The sequence below is a fragment of the Gossypium hirsutum genome, chromosome D01 (assembly GCF_007990345.1).
Source record: "Gossypium hirsutum isolate 1008001.06 chromosome D01, Gossypium_hirsutum_v2.1, whole genome shotgun sequence".
Classification (NCBI taxonomy): Eukaryota; Viridiplantae; Streptophyta; class Magnoliopsida; order Malvales; family Malvaceae; genus Gossypium; species Gossypium hirsutum.
The window spans coordinates 19,348,272-19,369,789 of NC_053437.1; the positions used below are offsets into that span (position 1 = coordinate 19,348,272).

Genomic DNA, 21,518 nt, shown 5'->3' on the forward strand with positions numbered 1-21,518 from the left:
AAGATATCTTATGTAGGTAAGGATCTGTAATTATGGCAAATACTAGGTGGACGCCAATCGTTGTCGTCAGTCAGAAATAATGAATACAGGTACCAAGGATGTGACATAACATGAAAGTGGTATAACATAAGTCTGAACAACAATAAAATAGGGTAAGACCCATGAGAGAACATCTCTAGATAGAACATGGTTATGACCAGTCCAGAGACTACGTCTGCCAATAAGCGACTCAGAGAGAATGAGGCATTGGCCTTATCGACTAAGTTCGCGAATCCTCCTATAAAATTCAGGGAGTTTAATTCTGTACATAGAGTCTTATTTTCTTAAGATTTAAGCAATCTTCCATGAATTTTATGTACATATCTCACTAAGTTCTTCTGAACTTATAAAATTATTGATTGGGTATAGGATAGATAATGACTTGAAAATAAAGAGGAGGGACTAAGCCAAACCCCACCAGAGTTAGAGGTGGGAGTGATAGCTATTTCATATATAGAGAGGGGTTTCCTTGGAGGCCACGCCTCAGGATTTAAGTGATTGTGTTAGTAACTGAGTCTTAATTTGAAACTTATAAATGGATGTGGGAATCGAAATTGTAAAAATTATCGCCAGTTTTGTACGGATCTTAATAGTTTGGTTTTGAAATTTAAGTTGTTCAAGTATGAAACGAATGTAGAATTTTAAATAGTGTTGAGTTATTGGGTTATTGTCTCATCTTGTACCTGGACCTGATGATTGGGTCGGGTATTAGGTGTTACAGCCTTGCTTGACACTTCTCCACACTATGGACTCGTCGCCAAGGATAAAGACACAATTCAATGTCAATTTCCTCGAATCTCAACACGTTTTAAAATCAGAGTCTATATATCTGATAGGAGTTAAATCCCCTCTGAAATATACAAGCATGTAATCCTTAGTTCTCCATAAATACTTGAGTATATGCTTAATTTTTTGCGCGTGTTTTGGATCGGGATTCACTTGATATTGACTTACCATTGTTACTACATAACAAACATCTAGACGTGGGTATAATAGCATAACATACATGAGATTTCCTACTGCCAATGCCATAAAGCATAAGGAACTTTTCTCTTATGTTCTCTTTCTTTTGCTACCTTGAGATAGTCTTCTAAAGAAAAAATCAAATCTCAAAACAAAAGGTTATGATCCCTTTTTTGAATTGATCATTGTAAAACGTTTCAATAGCTTGTCTATTTATGAACCTTGCGATAAAGCTATCACTTTATTCTTTCTATCCCTAAGTATTCAAATTCCTAGAACATAGTTAGATTCACCTAAATCTTTCATACTAAATTGTTGGGTTAACCACAATCCGATGACAATTTATCTACAACATTCCAATGAGTAGAATGTCATCGACATACAGAATTAGAAAAACTAGCTTTCCATCCACAATACGTTTATAAACACAAATTTCATCAATGTTTTGCTCAAAATCAAAAGTTTGATCGCTTGATTTAATTTAATGAATTATATCAAGGTTAATAAATTTAAAATGATTACTTTTAATTGGATTTAATTTTAATTTTTTAATGAAAGAAGTTAAATATATTTGATTTAATTTTATTTTTTATTTTTTGTAATTAAAAGTGAAAAAATAAACAAATAAAGAGACAATTATAAGTGAAACTCTCTTCAAATAGGATGGGTAAGTGAAAGAAAAAACTTAAAATCTAAATGGCTCGAGTGTGAAAATTATCCAACTTCAAATATCATATAATTGGAAAAAGAAATAAGAATAGTTGATGAAGGTAGAGTAATAATAAAGCACAAATTTCATCAGGTAAATGTCGCTGAAGAAGACTTTTAAGACTTGATCCATATATCCCCACTCTATTTGCCACTTACAACACTTTGTATTTTGATTGATTATGATGTGAAAACGAAAGGATTCACCCTTTTTTATTTTATTATTCCATATTGTTGTTGGGTATAGGCTGAGTGGGTTTTCAGGATCAAGATTCCACCTTTTCTTTTTTTAAGGTATAATAATTTATTTGAACAATTTTAGTTAATTTTTTACAAAATTTGAGTGGAAAAAAAGAATTCCAAGTCAATGAAGCATAAAACTCCATATCACCATTGATGCTCTGAGTGAGTAGTAATAATCAAATTGAAAGGTTTAGAGTCTTTTGAGTTTGTTGAAATGGTAGGTTCACTAAATAGCTCCGGTGGATAGTAAAGTAAAACTGTATTTGCAGAAAGCCCTGCGGTTGGGCAAACAAACCCTTCCCTCATTTTTTTGCTTTCATCTCATTAATGTCACCTGACCCTCCCTTCCCTTAAAACCCCGTGCCATCATTCATTTTTTCTTTGAATTTCTTTTGGATTTAATACATCAAGTTCTATTTGATTTTTCTTTTATTTGTATAAATTATTATTAATTCGGGATCGGCGGTAAACAACATCGAATGCAGAATCAAAGCTCGTGATTGGTGGTAAGAATTTACCAAGAATAAGAATTTTTTTTAATTTTTTCTCTCTCTATTTTTGAGTAATAGTTATTACTTAATAACCCCCCCCTCTTTTTTTCTTTAATTTTACTTTCTGTAAATCAAGTAAGAACATAAAATGCACAGATTAGTAAGAGAAAGAGAGCTCTCTGATAGTAATGGTAATGGTAAACATACGAAACTAACAGATTTTTATTTTGTTAGGAAGAAGATGAGTTAGACACTTAGCCGCCATTGAAGTTCATCAGCATCAGCTTCGCATTATCAATGGAAGCTCAAAGAAATGCGTTATCAATATTCTTGTTAGCTGTAATCTTGTTCTTGATCCAGTGCGTGGTAGCTCAGAAAGCTCGGTTAAGTTCTCCAATCGAACGGCGGGCATTGCTGGATCTCCGCGCATCTTTAGGTCTCCGAGGCAAAGATTGGCCCATCAAGTCCGACCCCTGCTCGTCGTGGCTCGGTATCGAATGTCGGAACGGCTCCGTCTCCAAAATCAGTGTTTCCGGTTTAAAAAGAACCAGACTTGGACGACTCAGTCCCAAGTTCAATGTTGATTCTATGGTTAACTTGGCCCGGTTAGTTTCCTTCAATGCCTCTGGGTTCCCGCTTCCCGGGTCAATACCGGATTCGTTCGGAAACCGGTTGGCTAATCTCGAGGTTCTTGATCTCCGCTCATGCAATATCTCCGGTTCAATCCCTGGTACGCTCGGTAACTTGAGTCGACTCACTTCTTTGTATCTTCATGATAACAATCTTGCTGGTTTGATTCCTGCTACATTGGGACTATTAAGGAACTTAAAATTTCTTGATCTTTCGGTTAATTCGCTTACCGGTTCGATTCCCTCAAGTTTTGGGTCTTTTGGAAACATGGAAAGGCTTGAACTTGCTTCAAATTACTTATCTGAGTCAATTCCACCTAGTTTAGGCACTTTACGAGGTCTTCAAGTGTTCAATGTTTCAGATAATAATCTTTCTGGTTCAATTCCTATTCAGTTTGGCAATCTTTCAAGGCTGGTTAAGCTTGATCTTAGTAGGAATTCTTTGTACAGTTCGTTGCCGGAGGAATTAAAGATGTTAAGGAGTTTAAAAATGATGATAATGGAGGATAATGAGCTAGAAGGACGTCTGCCAGTCGATTTGTTTTCAAGTCTTGTTGAGTTGCAAGTTGTGGATTTGAGTAGGAATAAGCTTGATGGTGCTCTTAATGCTACAATTTGGTCAATGCCTAAATTACAGTCCCTTGATGTATCAAGCAACAACTTTACTGGTCCATTTCCGGGTCTTAGATCTAATATTAGTGCTACTACAGCTGCCATGTTCAATCTGTCGAACAATTTCTTTTATGGAACTTTGAATTTTTCACTCGGGATGTTCAGATTCATTGATCTCTCTGGCAACTATTTTGAAGGCAAGGTAGTAGTAAACAACACGAAAAGATACGCTATTATTGACAGGAATTGCCTTCAGGCTTTGAAACAGAGGACTTTGGAGGATTGTAGACTTTTTTACACTGATAGAGGGCTAAGTTTTGATAATTTTGGAGCACCCGACACAATGCAGCCACCTCCTGCAGAATCTAGTTCGGAGAGCAGGAAACGGTTGATATTTATTTTGGCTGGAGTAGTTGGAGGACTTGGCTTCATTGTACTATTGGTTCTGATTCTAGTGCTCGTCTTGAGGCACAATAAGGGCATTGGAAATCAAAGAAGGAATGCAGATGTTGGGCCTGTTCCTGAAGGGGATAGTCCTCAACTTCCGAAAGATCCTACAATAGCTGGTGCTGGAGATCCATTTACATATGAGCAGTTGCTCCTAGCAACTGATAATTTTAGTGAGACGAATCTTATTAAGCAGGGCCACTCAGGTGACCTATTTCGTGGTATCTTGGAAGCTGGGATCCCAGTGGTCATCAAAAGGGTCAGTTTGAGTTCTTTCAAGAAAGAATCATACATGATGGAATTGGATTTATTCAGAAAGCTTTCTCACCCAAGATTTGTCCTGCTTTTGGGGCACTGCTTGGAGCATGAAACTGAGAAGCTTTTGGTATACAAGCATATGCCAAATGGAGATTTAGCCAATTCCTTTTACAGGGCTACCAATTCAGACGATGATAGCCTACAGTCCCTGGATTGGATTACAAGGTTAAAAGTAGCTACTGGAGCTGCTGAAGGACTGTTTCATTTGCACCATGAATGTAATCCTTCCCTAGTTCACAGGTATTTCAGAACATGCTTTTTGCTACTTTTTAGTTCTATTCTCATTGTAATAGTTAATAATCAATGCTTTTAGCTGCTGGAGCTATATATGTTGGCTTCTCCATTCTATCCTATGCTGTTCATCTTGTTTTTGCAACATTTCGCAAGCTTTAGGATTTCGATTTTCAGTATCCTCAATTGTTTGCTATAATTACTTTTGGTGGTTGAAGGGATGTTCAAGCTAGCAGTATTCTTCTTGATGATAAATTTGAAGTGAGACTTGGAAGCCTGAGTGAAGTTCGTGCCCAGGAAGGAGATACACACCAAAATGTTCTCAAAAGGCTGCTCCGGAAACCACAGTAAGTATTATATAAGTCGCTTGTTTTGTCCATAATACACTTGATTTGTATCTTTCAGTACGTAGTTCATCCAACTGCTTGCTTAGCCTTTTGTCTTGTAACTACAGCATTTGGTATCATATTGTTATGCATGCTACTTTCAACATAGTTAATTTGATTGAAGGGATATGACCTACTGATTCCACAGAATACATTGATATTGCTGATCTTCTTAGATGTAAATTTATAAACTATATAATTCTTTCCAAGGTCATTGGAGTAATGAAATAGGTCCACGGATAAAAAGAGCATAGCATATATGATTCAACTTTAGATTCCCACTTTTTTTCTTCGTAGCACTCATTATATTTTATAGATTATTTGAATTATTCGTTGATAATGTGTTTGCCGAGATCTTTTTCTGTACTGTATATTTGCTCAATGCTCTAATATAAGTTTTGACTCGATGATGTGCAGGACCTCTGAGCCAGGCCCTTCAGCTTCAGGTGCGTAAAATTTGATTGCATGCTTGTTAACATCCTTAGTTCTATATGTTATCATGGGTTAACATGTTAGGCTTAATAGAAGTAGTTCACTAATGTGTGAGCTTCATTTCATTGATTTGCCGTTCTTATCCTACGAGGACTGGAATTGGCATCATCCCTGCTTGAATTGGTTTTTTTTTTATTTTTTGATACCATGCTTGAATTGGTTAATTTGACTGAAATTAAAGCAGTTATACATGGATAAAGATGATATCCATCACTTGTTCCTATACTTGGAAACTGAAACTATAGGTTTTTTGCCAATTTGCGCATGGAATTAAGAATTATCTCAAAGAATATCGTTGGGGAGGGTTGATTCTGAAATATTAATAAGACATCAGCATCCATTTCTTATATCGGTGCTTGGATATGGGCAGGTTCTTCTTCGACTACTTGTGCTTACGATGTGTACTGTTTCGGAAAGGTATTATTAGAGCTTATAACAGGCAAGCTTGGTATTGGTAAGGCAGAAGATGCATCTACAAAGGAGTGGCTTGAGCAATCCTTGCCTTGCATCAGTATATATGAAAAGGAATTGGTGACTAAGATCATGGATCCATCCTTGATAGTAGATGAGGATCTATTGGAGGAGGTATGGGCCATGGCAATCGTGGCAAGGTCATGCCTTAACCCCAAGCCTTCTAAACGACCCTCAATGAAGCATATTCTTAAAGCATTGGAAAACCCTTTGAAAGTAGTAAGAGAGGAGAGTTTCAGCTCCGCAAGGCTAAGAACAACATCGTCTAGGCAATCTTGGGGTTCTGCCTTCTTTGGTAGTTGGCGACAGAGCTCATCAGAGAGTGCCACCATCCCAGGCCACCAAAACAGAGAGGGTTTCAGTGGTTTTAGGCAGGCAGGTAGACTAGGTTCTCATGGCAGCGATGGAATTGAACACTCATCTTCACGTAAAAGGTTGTCGAATGAAGTTTTCCCTGAACCCATGGAAATGCAAGACATGGAGATGTTAGATGAAAACTAACAGATAATCCTTACTGGTTGAAGTGCCTGCTCAACCATTGTACCCAACAGTGTTTTTCTTTTCTAATTGTGCACTACAGCTATTATTTTATGAGGATACTTGCAGCCAGCAGGTGATCCAACCTGATTCAGATAAACTGGCTGAGCTGATACATCCCTTGGCTTAATGAAAATAGCGGAAGTCAGCCATGAAAAAGAAGAGAGCAAGAGCCCCGATTGTATCCAGCAAGATTCTTTCATACATTCAAAAGCTCAAAAGCTTGTTTGCAGTCGATTGTTACAAGAAGCAGAATTTTTTTCATTGTAATTGCCTTTTTTCTCACATACTGAACATGGAGAGTGTACAATTGTAACAGGTTAGGACCCCTTGCAGATTTATTAAGTTTACATTTTGTTAGTAGCAATCAAAGAAACACATTAACTGTATTCTTCCATTTGAGAAATCGGATTCAAACATTTGGCATCCCAGTAAAATCTCAACACATTAACCGCTTGCATTTCAATAACTACAGTACACTAAAAGCCCTAGAAAGCTGCTTCATTTTAGCTGCGTCAAGCTCAGCCAATCAACTAGAAAAGACTACTTCCTAGTCAAAGCAATTGGAGAACAAAATTCATAAGAAAAATGAATCACATCAGACTGTTGGTAAAGTACCCGAGAGATTCCACCATTTTTTACTAGAAACTTATCTTAGAGGTCTAGTAAAAAGCTTGCATCATTTTATAGCATAATATCTTGCTCATGGCTGTGGAATACTTGTATGCTAGAGTCTAAAAACTATGCTATGCAGTAAAGAAAAATAAAAAAAAAAAGAATAACAAAAGAGGAAACCGGAACAGAAACAACCATGCGGTAAATGGAACATGGGGAGCCAAACCTCATGTTTCTTTTATTTTGTCTCTCCCAAGATCCTCTCTGATACAATTGATAGTCGAATATCCAAGATCATTCAAAAAGTTTAGCTAACTATGAGATGCAAACTTGGTTGCCTAAACAAACAATAATGGCGCAAACCTTACGTGGCTGTCTTTAGCTCTCCTGAATCAGCAGTAGCATAAAGGGGGTGAAGGACATGTCCTTCCTTGGGTTCAACATGTACCCATTTGCGCCCGCTAAGCTTATGCATCTCGAATTTCACACAACCTTCCTTTAGGGCATAGAGAGTATGATCTTTCCCAATCCCAACATAGTTTCCAGGATGGAAACGAGTTCCTCGTTGACGAACTATAATGTTTCCAGGAATCACCCTCTGCCACAACAATGCAAAATCTTCATATCATATCTATTATTACTAAATGGACGCATTTGAATTTGGATCATCCACTGACCTCGCCACCAAACTTCTTCACCCCAAGATTCTTGGGTTTTGAATCTCTTCCATTCTTAGTTGATCCAGCAGTTTTTTACTAGCCCACCGCCTAAGCATCAAACTTAAGCCAGAAGATCCATCTAAGCCACAAATAAATGAGGATAAGTTCCATGAAATTAGCTCAAAGAATTTAATAAATATTAAAAGCAATCAAAACAGCTCATTTCAACGAAGCATACCCGTGATTGTGCCATACACAGGAGCGCTGGTAACTAGCTCCTTCACGCTTATCCTTTTGCAGAAGGTTGTTGTAATGTTAAACATATCTAATATCCGTAATCAAATACACCTTGAAGAGAAATCAAATAACATGATTTTCATCAAATATTAAGTAGTACAAAGAAATCAAATTCCCGAGCTACTTAAGAACATAAAAACCATCAATCGATCAAAGCGAAATGACTGGGGGAAATTTGAGGGCTTTCACAATAGATATAAAGGGTTGTACCTGTCTCCTAATGTGATAGGATTGGATCGATCGTCTAATTCATCAATTGCGGATCTTTTTCTAGGGTTTTTTTTTTCCTTTTCTTCTCTTGGTATAAAGTAATTATCAAACAAATTTTATAAACTCCTATAAATCATTCAGGAAAGCCAGCTTGCTCTAACAACATATAATCCAAGCAAAAGTTCAAAATTTAAAAGGCAAAGTTTAGTAAGCTCAGACAATACTGAACCAGATAGATCCTTAAATGATTGAATACACTGATATTGTTTTATGATTGTGCAATTTGTACAGCAAATTAATAAGAAAATTATAGATGGGGACCGAATCAAATAAAAGAAAAGCCCAAAAAAGGATCATGAAATACAAGAGATATATTTTGAAAACACCCACAATTTCCATCCATTCAACAATGTCTAACTTACTCAAAGTACAAGAGAAAATTACTAAAACCAAACTGACCTCAAATCTCAAAGTGTTTAGCAGCTTTAGCTAACAATGGTTGAGCACTGGAAAAAAGGTTGCTTCATGTACCAGTTGGATGGCAGAGTAGCGGCGGCGAAGTGGTAGCAAAGGGGCAGCACACTATTTCAGCTTCTGGGGGTTTTTTTTCTTAGGTTAGAAATTGAAGTTTTGAACCAAGCCCATTGGGTAAATCTTTCAAAAGAAAAAAGCTTACCCGTCAAAACACAAAAAACCCCTTTACTGAAAATGAAAAAACTTCAAAAATTAAAAAAATATATTTAAAATTAAAATTAATAAAATATATTTAACATTATTAATAATTTTTATTTCTTTCATAAAAATATATGTGTGTCATGAAACTAAATGATTATCTTTTTTATGGTGGATCTTCACCAGTTTCTTGAACAAAGCAGCAAATGCTCTGCACTATCCAACAAGTTCGTTAAACACCTTTTAAACATCATCCCCATGTGGCTAAGGCGAACCACCATCCTTGGCTTCCTCGCCATGAATTAACTGTCTCCCAAGCTCTAAAAATGGATCTCCAATTCGGTTCCACCATTAAATTCCCGCAGGTTCAAGCTCCTCGCAAATCATATCGAATGTGTGTTTACACATTCGAAACGCGTGTTTGAACCACCACCGGCATTGTCGGAACTAGCTGAAACCGTCGAAGAACTACCGGCGACGGAACCTGATTGAGCTCGCTTCTTTCCGGAATTACCCAACTCTTCTTCCATTTCAAACCATTAATTTCTTCAATTTTTGCTTCAGCTTCAAAGAAAGTTTCAAAGTCAGTCAGCCATTCATGATGTTGTTCTTCTTGCTTTGCTCCCTCGTCTAAATAAGTCTTTAAGCCCATTGTTTTCTTCATCGGCCAAAGATTCATCACTAACTTTTCTACCCATTTTCTTGTTGTTCCCATTGAACCCATTTTCCACTTCCTCAAAGGAATCGAAGCTGTTATTATAAGAAAATTCTTGTTGATCAAAAACAAATGTGAAAGAACCCATTTCCATTTTACCAAGAATATTATTTTTGTAATATTTTTATTAATTTTTTAAATAAATTTTATTAATTTAAAATAATTTTTAAATTTTTTTGCTGCCTTTGTCACATCTAGATTTTTTACCTAAATATTATGAAAAATAAAATAAAATGCCTAAATAGTAAGTCACGTGGATTATGTACCGAAATGATACATTGATGCAAGTAGAGGATGGTGCATAGGCGACACCACCCTAAAAATATATATATTAAAAATTTGAAAATGCCATCTAAATAGGCGGCACCAAAGAAATATGGATCATTTACTACCCGCATACGACCAAAATTCGACTCGCTGTCGACCTGCTGACATTGAGGTGACAGGACTACTAGTGATGCCTAATAGGTAGGCAGCACACCCCTTTGTCATGCCAAACTGATAGGCAGCACTGGGGTAGTGAAGTCAACCTCATCGACAGCACACCCCTAACCCCTGCAATGGTAGCAGCAATGGGACAAGACTATGCCCGGTGAAATGGTTTTGGGAACCTTATAATGGTCCCTAATGTCCCCATTTTGGCCGGATGAAAGGAAAAAGAAATTTGGAAGAAGAGAGCAGGAAGGGAAGGAAGGGAAAAAAGAAAGAAGAAAATAGAAGCAGGATAGAGAGAGGAGAAGGGGAAGGGAAAATATAGAAAAGGAAAGGAGAAAAGAAAGTAGAAGAAGTTGTGTTTGGGATTTGAGAAAAAATTAGAGTTGTGTTTAAGGTTTGAAAAAAATTAATCTAGAGGTTGTATTTGGGGTTAGAAGGATTTGGTGTTGAAAAAAATCATAAAAGGTATTTTTTATTTACTAATTTTTTTGTTATAAATAAATGTTTATTTTTGTTGTTTTTTATTTATTTTGGAATTAATTTTTAATTTTATTTTTGTAATGTATTATTTGGTTAAAAAGAACTATTAAGATATGTTTGTATTTGTTTTATATTTTCATTCTCAAGTTTATTTTAATGTTTATTCAAGTAAAAAAGCCTATTTATTTTATGTAGAAAGAATATTTTATTTTTTTATGTAATTTATTTGTCCTATGTGTTTTAGGTTTATTAGATTTATTTTTTATATAATTTATTTGTCATATGTATTTTAGGTTTATTAGATTTATTTTTTATGTAATTTATTTGGCATATTTTTATTATTATTTTATATAAATTTTTTTATTTTTTATGTAGGTAAAAAATGAGACCATTGAGATGGAATTTGTGAATGGAACCATTGAGTTGGAATTTGTGAATAGAACCATTGAGTTGGAATTTATGAGATAAATTAGGAATAAGAGTTTTCGTGTTCTAATTTTTTTAGAATTTATAATTGGGAATAAGAGTTTATGTGTTTCAAATTTTTGAAATTTCTTTTGAATCATTCTATGAAAAAAAATTATAATTTTTAACAATAATTAAGTTGGCATGTTATTATATATATTATCTTTTAAACCAATACATTTTACTTATTATTATTTTAAAATAATAATAACAATATTCGTATTTATTATGTTGAGATAATTTATGTTATGTTTCTGTTATATTTTTTAATTCGCATGTTATTTTTATTATTTTAATATAATTTTTTTGTTTTTTATGTAGGTAAAAGATTAGACCATTGAGATGAAATTTGTGAATGGGACCACTGAGTTGGAATTTATAGATATATTTATTTTGTTAACGTAGTATAGCAAAAAATATGATGTGGGCAAAACTGTTTGGTATTTTTGTAATTAAAAGCAATATATAAAATTTAGGTATTTTGATAAATAGTTAAAATGCATCAAACTTAGAAATTAATTATCGAAATTTGTTTTGAAATTGAAGGTATCGAAATGGGTTTATTGATTAAGAACAATGATCACATATTAAACACAGTTAATAATATGGTAATATATTGTTATTTTTTATTCATGGGTTCCCTTAAAACAAGTTCTACGTCATTTACAGAAATAAATTATGTTATAATAACTACTTTTTGTAATTTAATAGTGTCAAGGCTCATACCATGCATTGAGGGGTTGGGTGAATGGTTTAGGATATCCCTCGGATGAACGACTGATGCCATACTTGGAGTTAGTCAGATTCGTGTCAGCAGTATTGGTCCGGACATTTGATTTCCGGTACGATTTAATATTTGCATTGGTTTAGCGTTGGCGCTCGGAGACCTACACTTTTCATTTGCCGCGTGGGGAGTGCACTGTCACTCTGGAGGATGTTGCACTGCAACTTGGGCTCCCAATCGACGGGAGTGGCGTAATGGGCGTAAGTACGATATCTGAGCATTCCGCCCTTTGTTATAGCCTACTAGGAGTCTCACCCAATGATGCTGAGTCCAAATTTACGGGTTTAAGATTTTCATGGCTGAAAGCCAATTTTGAACATTTATCAATTAATGCCACTAAGCAGGAGGTGATATGCGCAGCTCAAGCGTACATTATGTATATTATAAGGGTTGTACTGATGCTAGATGCGAACAACAACAGGGTTCATTTGATGTATTTACCATTAACTGATTTGCAGAATGTTCGCTCATATAGTTGGGGTTCCGCAGTTTTGGTTATATTGTATCGTGATGCCGTAAACATAGGTGGATGTCTCATATTACTGTAGTCTTTGGATCTTTAACGAATGTCATTCTTGGCTTCGGTTAGTCACCAAGCATACGTATTTCCACTGGTGAATAAGTGACAAAATTTTACTTTTTATAGCAATTAATTGACATTTTTTTCCAATGATACTATTCTAACGATACTATTCTAACATGTAATTTGTTTTCGTAGATGGAGTACCAACCCGGGTATTGGAAGGTCATATACTATTCTGATATATCGTTTGATGATTGAACAATATACCGGGGAAGGGGTAAGTTATTCTAATATTCTCGACATGTAATTACTTTGTATATCTTACTCGAACCGTGTTAAATTTTAACCATGTTATTAATCGTGTAGTTTATCTAGATACTGTATCAGAGACCAAAAATTACAGTTGTTATACCCTTGTCTACCCACATTCATTCACACATGTGGTGTATTCACGCACTCATTATCAATTTCCAAATAGTCAAGTGATATCATGGGGATCGAGTACTTCGATAGTTTGGTTGCATCCAGTATATCTCAACTCCGCCAATACAGTTGGGGAAGATCCAAGAGATTAACAAGAGAGGAAAATATGGAAATAATTGGGGGTTGTGCACTAGAAATATATTGCAGTGTGGGATAATCGAATGGCGCGGAAACCTCAAATGGATATTTCTTTCGATTTGCAACCATCGTTAGAGTACATACAATGGTACTCCAGTACGGGAAAACTATATTTACTTGGTAAGTGATTGATGTAGTCCCCTCACATATGCGTCAATTTAAGGCATACGAGCTAGAGCCTGAGCTAGAGCCCGAGCCCGAGCCAGAGACCGACCCTGAAATCGAGCCAGAGCTTGAGTGGTCGCATACATATTCTGAGGATAGTTCTTATCATCCAGAGTTGCGGGTCAATGATTATTTCTCGGGCTCATCAGGACAAGGATATTATTCTGAGTTTGATATCTTTAGTCCAGTACCACCGCAGTACAACACTCCTCCCGCCCTGTATACTACGCATTACTCCACTCATCCCAGCTCGTATCCACCACAGCACTCCACTCCTCTCGGCTCAAGTTCATCGATGGCATTCGGAGCATATGATTTTTCATCTATGTTTTGCACACCTCCACCTGTGGCTGAAGAGAATGTTGATCGTCGCGATCACCCGCAATGTGAACGTCAACCCCCGCAGAAATCTACCCCTATGACCACACCATCAAACCATAAATTTTAGGGGTTTTTTGTAATTTAAATATTACAAAGTTTGTACTTTTTTAATTCTAAAAAATTATAAATGAAAAAATTACAAATTTTCGTGCGTTGTGTATGTATTAAGAAAAAAAAGTTACAGTCTCGCCCTAAAACATTAAAACATATATTGAAAAGATAAGGTTATCCTTTACCTATTCTCACAACTTGTCTCTGCCAGTCTGCATTCTTATAATCTCGATGGAAGTTAGTTGCGATGTACCAAATGTAGTAAACGGATCTCCATGGCACACCGAAACGCCTAATGGCGGTAATTAATCATTTTCCTCTATCGGAGATGATGCAAATATTATCGTTGTTAATAACATACCTCCACAGGTTCGTAAGGAAGAATTTCCACAATTCCATGTTCTCATTATCTACGATGGTAAACGCTATCAGGAGCACGTTCTTGTTCCCGTCTTGAGCAACAGCAAGAAGTAAGATTTGTGTATATTTTCTATATAGCCACGTCTTATCTACTTGCACAAATGGCTTGCAGTGGGGCAATACGCTCACACATAGATCAAATGTCCAAAACATCCGATGGAAAATTCTTTTTCCCAGTTGTAGTTGGTCATCCGGGCCGTAATAAAGTCGTGTCTGTAACTCAATAACAGTCTCTGGCATATACTCCATCATTGCATCTATCCATCCCTGTAGCTCATTGTACGACGCATCGAAATCCCCGTACAATTGCTCCAATTACATCTGTTTAGCTATCCACACCTTTTGATTTGATACTCAATACTGGAATCGTGTCTGCATTTCGACAATTAGTACTGAAACTTTAATGGTCGACATGTCCTTCACCATTGGCATGATGCACGTACAGATAATTTGGAATCAAGTTTTCGATGATCTTCTGTCATACGTGTTAACGTGCATGTGTGAGGCCTAACATATTATCGTATCTTTCACATCTATGACTTCTGAACAAATGCGACTCATACCTGCTAATTGCAGCCTTTCGCCGACTTTCAACACTCCCCAATATATAATGTTAGTTTAGACACGGCGACTTTGTAGTTCACTTATATATTCATGCTATATCGTTTAATAGCAAATACACACTTTTCCTTACTTTCGAATCTCTGACCCACGAACAACTCCTTAGGACTGGAATCTACGGCCAGTCGGTGAACAGATTGTATTTTAGGATACTTTAGAAACTAGACTTCGTGCACCGCGTTTGGGTCTATGAGCGACATATGTGCTCTGGGATTATTGTGTTTCACAATAAGTCAAATTTGGTTCCCAACTGAAGACGCGTTAATATTTCCATCACCATTCACATCTTCATCATCAATATCATTCGATACCTCATCCACGTCAAGATCACTATCATTATTGACCACGTAATCACAATGATCACTACTATCGTATCCATCATCACCAACCACATCAATATCGGGTGCAATATTAAGATCGATATCAATCCTGCGTACAGTCGATTAACTATCAACGTACAATATTAGAGCCACTATATACGGTTCTTGAGCTCAATGTTCTTCACCTAATGGAGTGAGATCTTCAGTTGGCTATACACCAGCTAACTCAACAAATAACTGAATCGGTGAATTTTGATCACTCCGATTCCCACAATAAAGAGCGACCATTGTCTCTACGTCTTCATCGTCTACAAGTTCCATTACAATGAATTTGATGGGATCTATCGAAACTGGAAACTTGTAGAAAAATTTCGAGATCCTTCTCCACAACGTCTAATAATTTTTGCACTAACCCTTTCCTTTATATCATTGAACGAGACATTTCTATTAAATCTCATTGTTATTTGTTGATAATATTCAAATATACATCTAACGGTTGTTGTCAAGATTATTCCATCAAAATAAACATATACGAAAAACTGATTATCCATATTCAATCTGTTAAAAAAGAAATAAAAATTCTCAAAACAATTTTGAACAAAAAAAATACTTATATAAAAATTTTAATGAATAAAAAAAGACCAAAATTATATCAATATGCAAATTTTTTCATTCATAAGCTCAGACTTTTTCAGTTCTCATTTTGTACATGAACAACATTTATCTTTACATTTAACCACTTAAATTCATTTCTATGTTTTCTTCTATCTTCGATCTTGTATCTTCCTCTGGAAAATTCTCTATATTAAATTCTAAATTCTCTTCAAATTCATCTTCTACAATCCAATTTGGAAATTCCTCAGGATCTTCTTCCTCTTCAATTTTTATAACGGGTATTGAATTTAGAAATTCTCTTGGTAATTTCCTAACAACTAATTTATCCATCATGGTATGTCAAACACATTTTGTTTCCTAGTCAACTTTCGCGAACTTACACTTTGTGTCGCTATTTTTCTTGCTCCATAATAGATTATAAACTTCACGAAGTATATAACTAGATTCCAATAGGTTCGTGGTACCAATGTATTCCAAAGTTGGTCTAAAATGATATTGCACTTTATTCTTTCTAAACAGTTCATGACCCTTCCATAACACTTTTTGCATATTTTGATTTATAGTAATAAGGTGTTGAATGATGTCTTCTTCTGGTTTCATTCTGTAATCTTGCAATTCTCTCATCATTTTATCAACTTTCTCCCTTTGTGCTGATGTTATTATTTCATCAGGCAATATCAAATTTATTGCCATTTCTACTATATCTATGACAGAAAATATTTTTATTTCGATTTTCAATATTTATCTATTTTTTTCTGTTGTTATCACTAACTAACAACTACTTTATAATAGTTACTAACAAAATAACTTTCAAATATATTAAAAAATATTAAAACATTTCAGTACCTAACAAATCACAATAATCCTTGAAGAAATAATTAACCTAAATACAAAACTTATTGACAAAATAACTTTAAAATAACTTAAAAATTAATATAAATTTACATTTATAATCTAACAAATCACAATAAACAAAATAAATTTAAAACAAAATATAAAAATAACACTAAACAAACTATATAATACTTACAAAATAATTTATTCTCAGCATAATATATTCTATTTAAAAGTAAAAATAAAAATACCTTTCCTTTCTTTCTTTCTTTCTTTTCCCTCTCTTCTTCCTTATGTTCTGCTATTTTTTTTTAACTTAGCTTTATTATTGAGCCGGACGGTTAAGAAGGGAAAAATTAATACTGGTGCCGCCTATCAAATAAGAGTCACCAATGCCGCTTATCAGATAGGGGTCACTGGTGCTGCCTATCAGGTAGGCACCACACCGCTGCACTGTATCCGTATATAAATATCGGTTTCATACTAGTCCGGTACAAATGTGGTGCCACCTATCAAGTAGGCACCACTATTAAAATAATATATATTTTTTGGCCAAGGATGTCTAATTTTTAGGGTGGTGTCGCCTATGCACCACCCTCCACTTGCATGAATGTACTATTTCGATACATAATCCCTCTGACATACTATTTGGGTATTTCTTTTCATAATATTCAGGTAAAAAAGCCTCACGTCTATATTGTTTGTCATGTAAACATCCACTTAAATTGATTAATTAACCTTAACAGAAAGACTTAATTAATTATTATTTTTATTATTAAAGACTTAATAGAGTATATTTTTACTAAGGTTTCAATTGACTTTTTTTTCATTTTTTATTAAGGATTGTTTTACCTTGAGCTAAAGAAAAAAACATGTTGGGTATAACCGGATCAAAGGTCAATTTTGACCTATTTTTTAAACTGTTTTGAAAGCTAAAATTTTAATAAAAGAATGCATATGTAAAGGTAGTAAAAGTATAGGTTAAATTTTATAAATATGCTGGAAAAAGAAGTTATTTAAGAAATCAAGCTATTTTTTTTAAAATTTATCAATCTATACTGTTTTTAGAGAAAGAAAGAAAAATGTGTCCTACAATGTATATTTTCACTGATGTGGTAGTGAAAACACGCCCTGTAGGACGCGTTTTCACTTTGCTAAAAATTGGTTTTTTCTTGCGGTTAAAAATTAAAAGTTTGTAGATTTATTTTTGTTCATGTTTGAGATAGACATGGTTATAGTTTTAAGGAATGTTTGAATTTATTATCGTGTCATCAAGCTAGGTGACCTACAAAATTCATTTGTCATGTGAGTATGGAGCCATCACTCAAGAAGCCAGATCGTGTTGCAACTCAAGGTTCAAGTTGATGGTGATTATACGATCCCAGGTTGAAGTGTAACTAAAGCTTCAAGTTTACAAAGGTTATATTGTTAAAGGATGAAGCATATATGGGGCCCCAATTGACAGTAGTTATGCAGACATGACAACCAGTTTTTCTCATTAGAGGAGGATGCTTTATAAAACCCAAACAAACGTACGAGGAAGAAAAATGTAGTGACGTTCCAGTATAATCAAGTATTTCATTTTATCCATGTCCACTAAAGGTGGTGACCCCGTTATTATAACTTGTGACATAATTTGGGTGTAATAAGTTTTACAAATAGGGTCATTGCCTCTGGTGACATAGACAACACAAATTACTTGATTATACTAGAAGGCCCTTGCGTTTTTCTTCCTCACACTTCTGTGTGGGTTTTATAAAGCATGCTCCTCTGACAAGAAGAAACTGGTTGTCATGCCTGCATAATCACCATCAACTATGGCCCCAATTATACTCCATCCTTTGACAACATAATTTTTGTAAAGTTGAAGCCTTAGTTACACTTCAACCCATGACGGTGTGATCACCGTCAACTTGGACCTTAAGTTGCAAAGCGATCCCGGTTTCTCAAATGATGGCACCATACTCACATGGAAGGTGAAATTTGTAGGTTACTGACTTCCATGATATCATCATGAATCCAAACACAACTTAAAACTATTACTATGTCTCCCTCGAAGCAAGAGAGAAATAAATCTTTAAACTCAAAAAATTCAACACCCAAGAAAAGGAAAAAAAAAACAATTTAAATGAGACTGAGATATGGATGAGTAGGGGATGAGAGCATACATTTATATAGGGGATGGGGTGGGGTAAAAAGGGGAAAAAAGTTATCTCGAGAACCTCAGGTTGAAAGGGCTCAAAGGCAATCAAGTTGGCTAGGGTGTTGAAATGGCCATAGAGAAAATACTCCCTGCAAAGGGTGTTATTTCTCTAGGAATTTCAACCACCAAACTTGATTCCTTTTGAGCCCATGCAACTCAGGATTCCCAGGATAAACTTGATTGGGGAAAATGTAGAAATCACGAACTCAATGACTTTAGTGTGTCCACACAACCCGGGCGCATCGAGGAGAAAAGCTAATTAAAACACTAACTCATGCAATGAAAACACTAACTTATTCGTTTATTCATTAATTTTTTTGGCATAATTGTAAAAAAAACCCTCAATGTTTGGGGGCTTTTGGTTTTGTGCCATTAACCTTTTTATTTTTTGATTGACACCCTCAACGTTACGATTTTTTCAAAAACAGCCCACTTTTAATGGTCAACTTACGTTGACCGTTAATTAAATTGTAGGTCAACATAGTAGCCCATGTGGCATGCCACATAAGCGCACGACATCATATATGACATCATCTATTTAACTTTTTTTTCATTTTGTTTCCATTCTCTTTCTTCTTCTCTCTTTCTCTTTTCCCCTCTAACTATTGATTCCAGCCATGGATTTTTTTATCAGGTTTTGACCGGTTGACTCTATTCTCATCTCTGATTCTTTTGTGGGTTTCCTCATTTTTAAAAACCCAATTTCAAAAACTAATCAAAACTCAAAATAAACCAACAAAATAAACAAAATTTGATCACTAAATTGGTTTTTGAAAACCCCATAGTAGAAACTAAATAGATTTTGATGACAGTAAATGAATTAGAAAGAGAAAAAAAAGCAGCTGTTAATAAAGAGAACAAGTTATTAATAGCCCATTCCAATCATATACATATAGTTAAAACCTAAAATCATTCAGTTGCAAAGCTAATAAAAAACTCGAAACTGAAGTTAGAACATTGCTGTAACAAATCTATCAGCAGACTAAACCCTCAAAGATCATTGCCAATAAATAATAAAGTGTACTATTCAATTTAATAAGACTACTTTAAAGAACAACCTACTCATACAAAATTGGATCAAATTGTTCAAAAAAGAGAAACAAAATTGGTCTTGTACTTCGACTGAGATCCAAAGAGCATACCTTAAGAGGAGGATTATCAGGAGCCAATGCTTCCGCAATGAACTGCGGGCCCAGAGCCGAACTTCCAATGCCAACTGAGAGTATTTGAGTAAAACGACCCTCTGGAGAAGAAGGTGGTTTAATCTACAGTTTAAAAATGGATTAAACAATTTGATTACTTAAAACATCCACGATCGATTAGTTTGTAACTACGAGTTAAAGCAAAATCGCCAAAACTAAACTTACCGCTAATGACGCTATCAGCGAAATCGCAAACTGCGGCGAGAGTTTTATCGATCTGAACTTGCAAAAACGGATTCAGCGCGAGTGTCGAAAACCAATTTAGTTTCTGTTATTGGGTTTTCAGAAACCAATTATTTAGTGATAAAATTTTGTTAATTTTGTTGGTTTATTTTGAGTTCTAATTAGTTTTCGAAATTGAGTTTTTAAAAATAAAGAAACCCACAAAAGAATCAGAGATGAACACAAAGTCAATCAGTCAAAACCTGATAAAAAAAATCCATGGCTAGAATCAACAGTTAGAGGGGAAGAGAGAAAGAGGGAAGAAGAAAGAAAATGGAAACAAAATGAAAAAAAAAGTTAAATAGATGGCGTCATATATGACGTCGTGCGCTTACGTGGCATGTCACATGGGATACTTTGTTGACCTACGGTTTGATTAACGGTTAACTCACGTTGACCGTTAAAAGTGGGCTAATTTCTGAAAAAATTGTAACGTTGAGGATATCAATCAAAAAATAAAAAAGTTTAGGGCACAAAACCAAAAGCCCCAAACGTTGAGGGTTTTTTTTACAATTATGCTAATTTTTTTTCTGTAAAGTATAAGTTAATATTAATTATTGAAGTAAGCTATATTACAATACGCAAGCCAACGTTTTAATTTTTTTCTGAACCTTTTGAGTAATTTTTATTTTATTTACTAAAATAATAAGAAACTAAATAAATTTAAATTTAATTACAAATTGTACAAACAAAAAAAAATTTGTTTCGTATATTGCAAATAAGTGTACATTTGGGATGTAAAACAAAGTATACAATTGCAGAAAATTACAAATAACATAGTTATCAGTGTCCTGAATGTGTGCCACAATTGGGTGGGCGTCAGGCATGCCTAAGGTTCTGTCACACTATTTGGGTTGGTGGCTCCTCATCGACTTATTCATCTTTACGTGCATGTCAGGGTTGATTGCCACAATCATCTCATTCCTCCGTCGTTGATTGTTATCGTGTCCTAGTCGCCCATCGTAAATTCTCTTGTTTGAGGCGGCGGTTGCGAGGATAACCCACCTCAGTAGAACAATGATGCTGGGGGTGTTCGTGATTCCCAAGTACGAATACCTCTTCGGATAATGATAAATTTAGGTTTTAATGTTTATTCATTTTGTCATTTTCATCTTCTTTTTTAGGGGATCGTTTTGGCTCTCAAGTCTCAACCTTTAAATTTTAATCAAATTATTTATTTTTAGACCAGAAAATTGACTTAATTGTTAAAATTTTGATGGCATTAACGTGGCAGATCATGTGCATTTTACTAAACTTCACTGTTAATATAGATAAATTTTTCTAAAAGTTTTTATGAACCTCTTTAAAATTTGTTGATTTTAAAAAATATATTTTTTTGAATTTTTATGAATTATAATTTGAATAAATTTGAAAAACTGATGGGCAAAATCTTTTGATTAAAAGTATATAATTTGATTAAATTTAAAAAGTTGAATCGCAA

General features: G+C 34.9%; 2 protein-coding genes across 3 annotated transcripts; one reads left to right on the forward strand and one right to left on the reverse strand.

Annotated features, from left to right (window-relative positions):
* Positions 1-1,821: 1,821 nt before the first annotated feature.
* Positions 1,822-7,331, forward strand: LOC107922304 (probable LRR receptor-like serine/threonine-protein kinase At2g16250). Of its 2 annotated transcripts, none has more exons than XM_016852280.2 (5): positions 1,822-2,459; positions 2,679-4,690; positions 4,900-5,028; positions 5,485-5,513; positions 5,930-7,331. In XM_016852280.2, the coding sequence occupies exons 2-5, from the start codon at positions 2,742-2,744 to the stop codon at positions 6,529-6,531; spliced, it is 2,709 nt and encodes a 902-aa protein (XP_016707769.1). In that variant the 5' UTR covers positions 1,822-2,459; positions 2,679-2,741; the 3' UTR covers positions 6,532-7,331. The 2 variants fall into 2 exon arrangements, with proteins under 2 accessions (XP_016707769.1, XP_040943193.1); XM_041087259.1 differs by having other exon boundaries at positions 2,683-4,690.
* Positions 7,332-7,384: 53 nt separating this feature from the next.
* Positions 7,385-20,275, reverse strand: LOC107922305 (50S ribosomal protein L27). Its single transcript, XM_016852281.2, is given in 7 exon segments — positions 7,385-7,780; positions 7,860-7,936; positions 7,939-7,980; positions 8,080-8,189; positions 8,808-9,002; positions 19,796-19,918; positions 20,021-20,275. Coding segments are annotated over 4 exon segments (438 nt in total). The 5' UTR covers positions 8,165-8,189; positions 8,808-9,002; positions 19,796-19,918; positions 20,021-20,275; the 3' UTR covers positions 7,385-7,546.
* Positions 20,276-21,518: the final 1,243 nt, after the last annotated feature.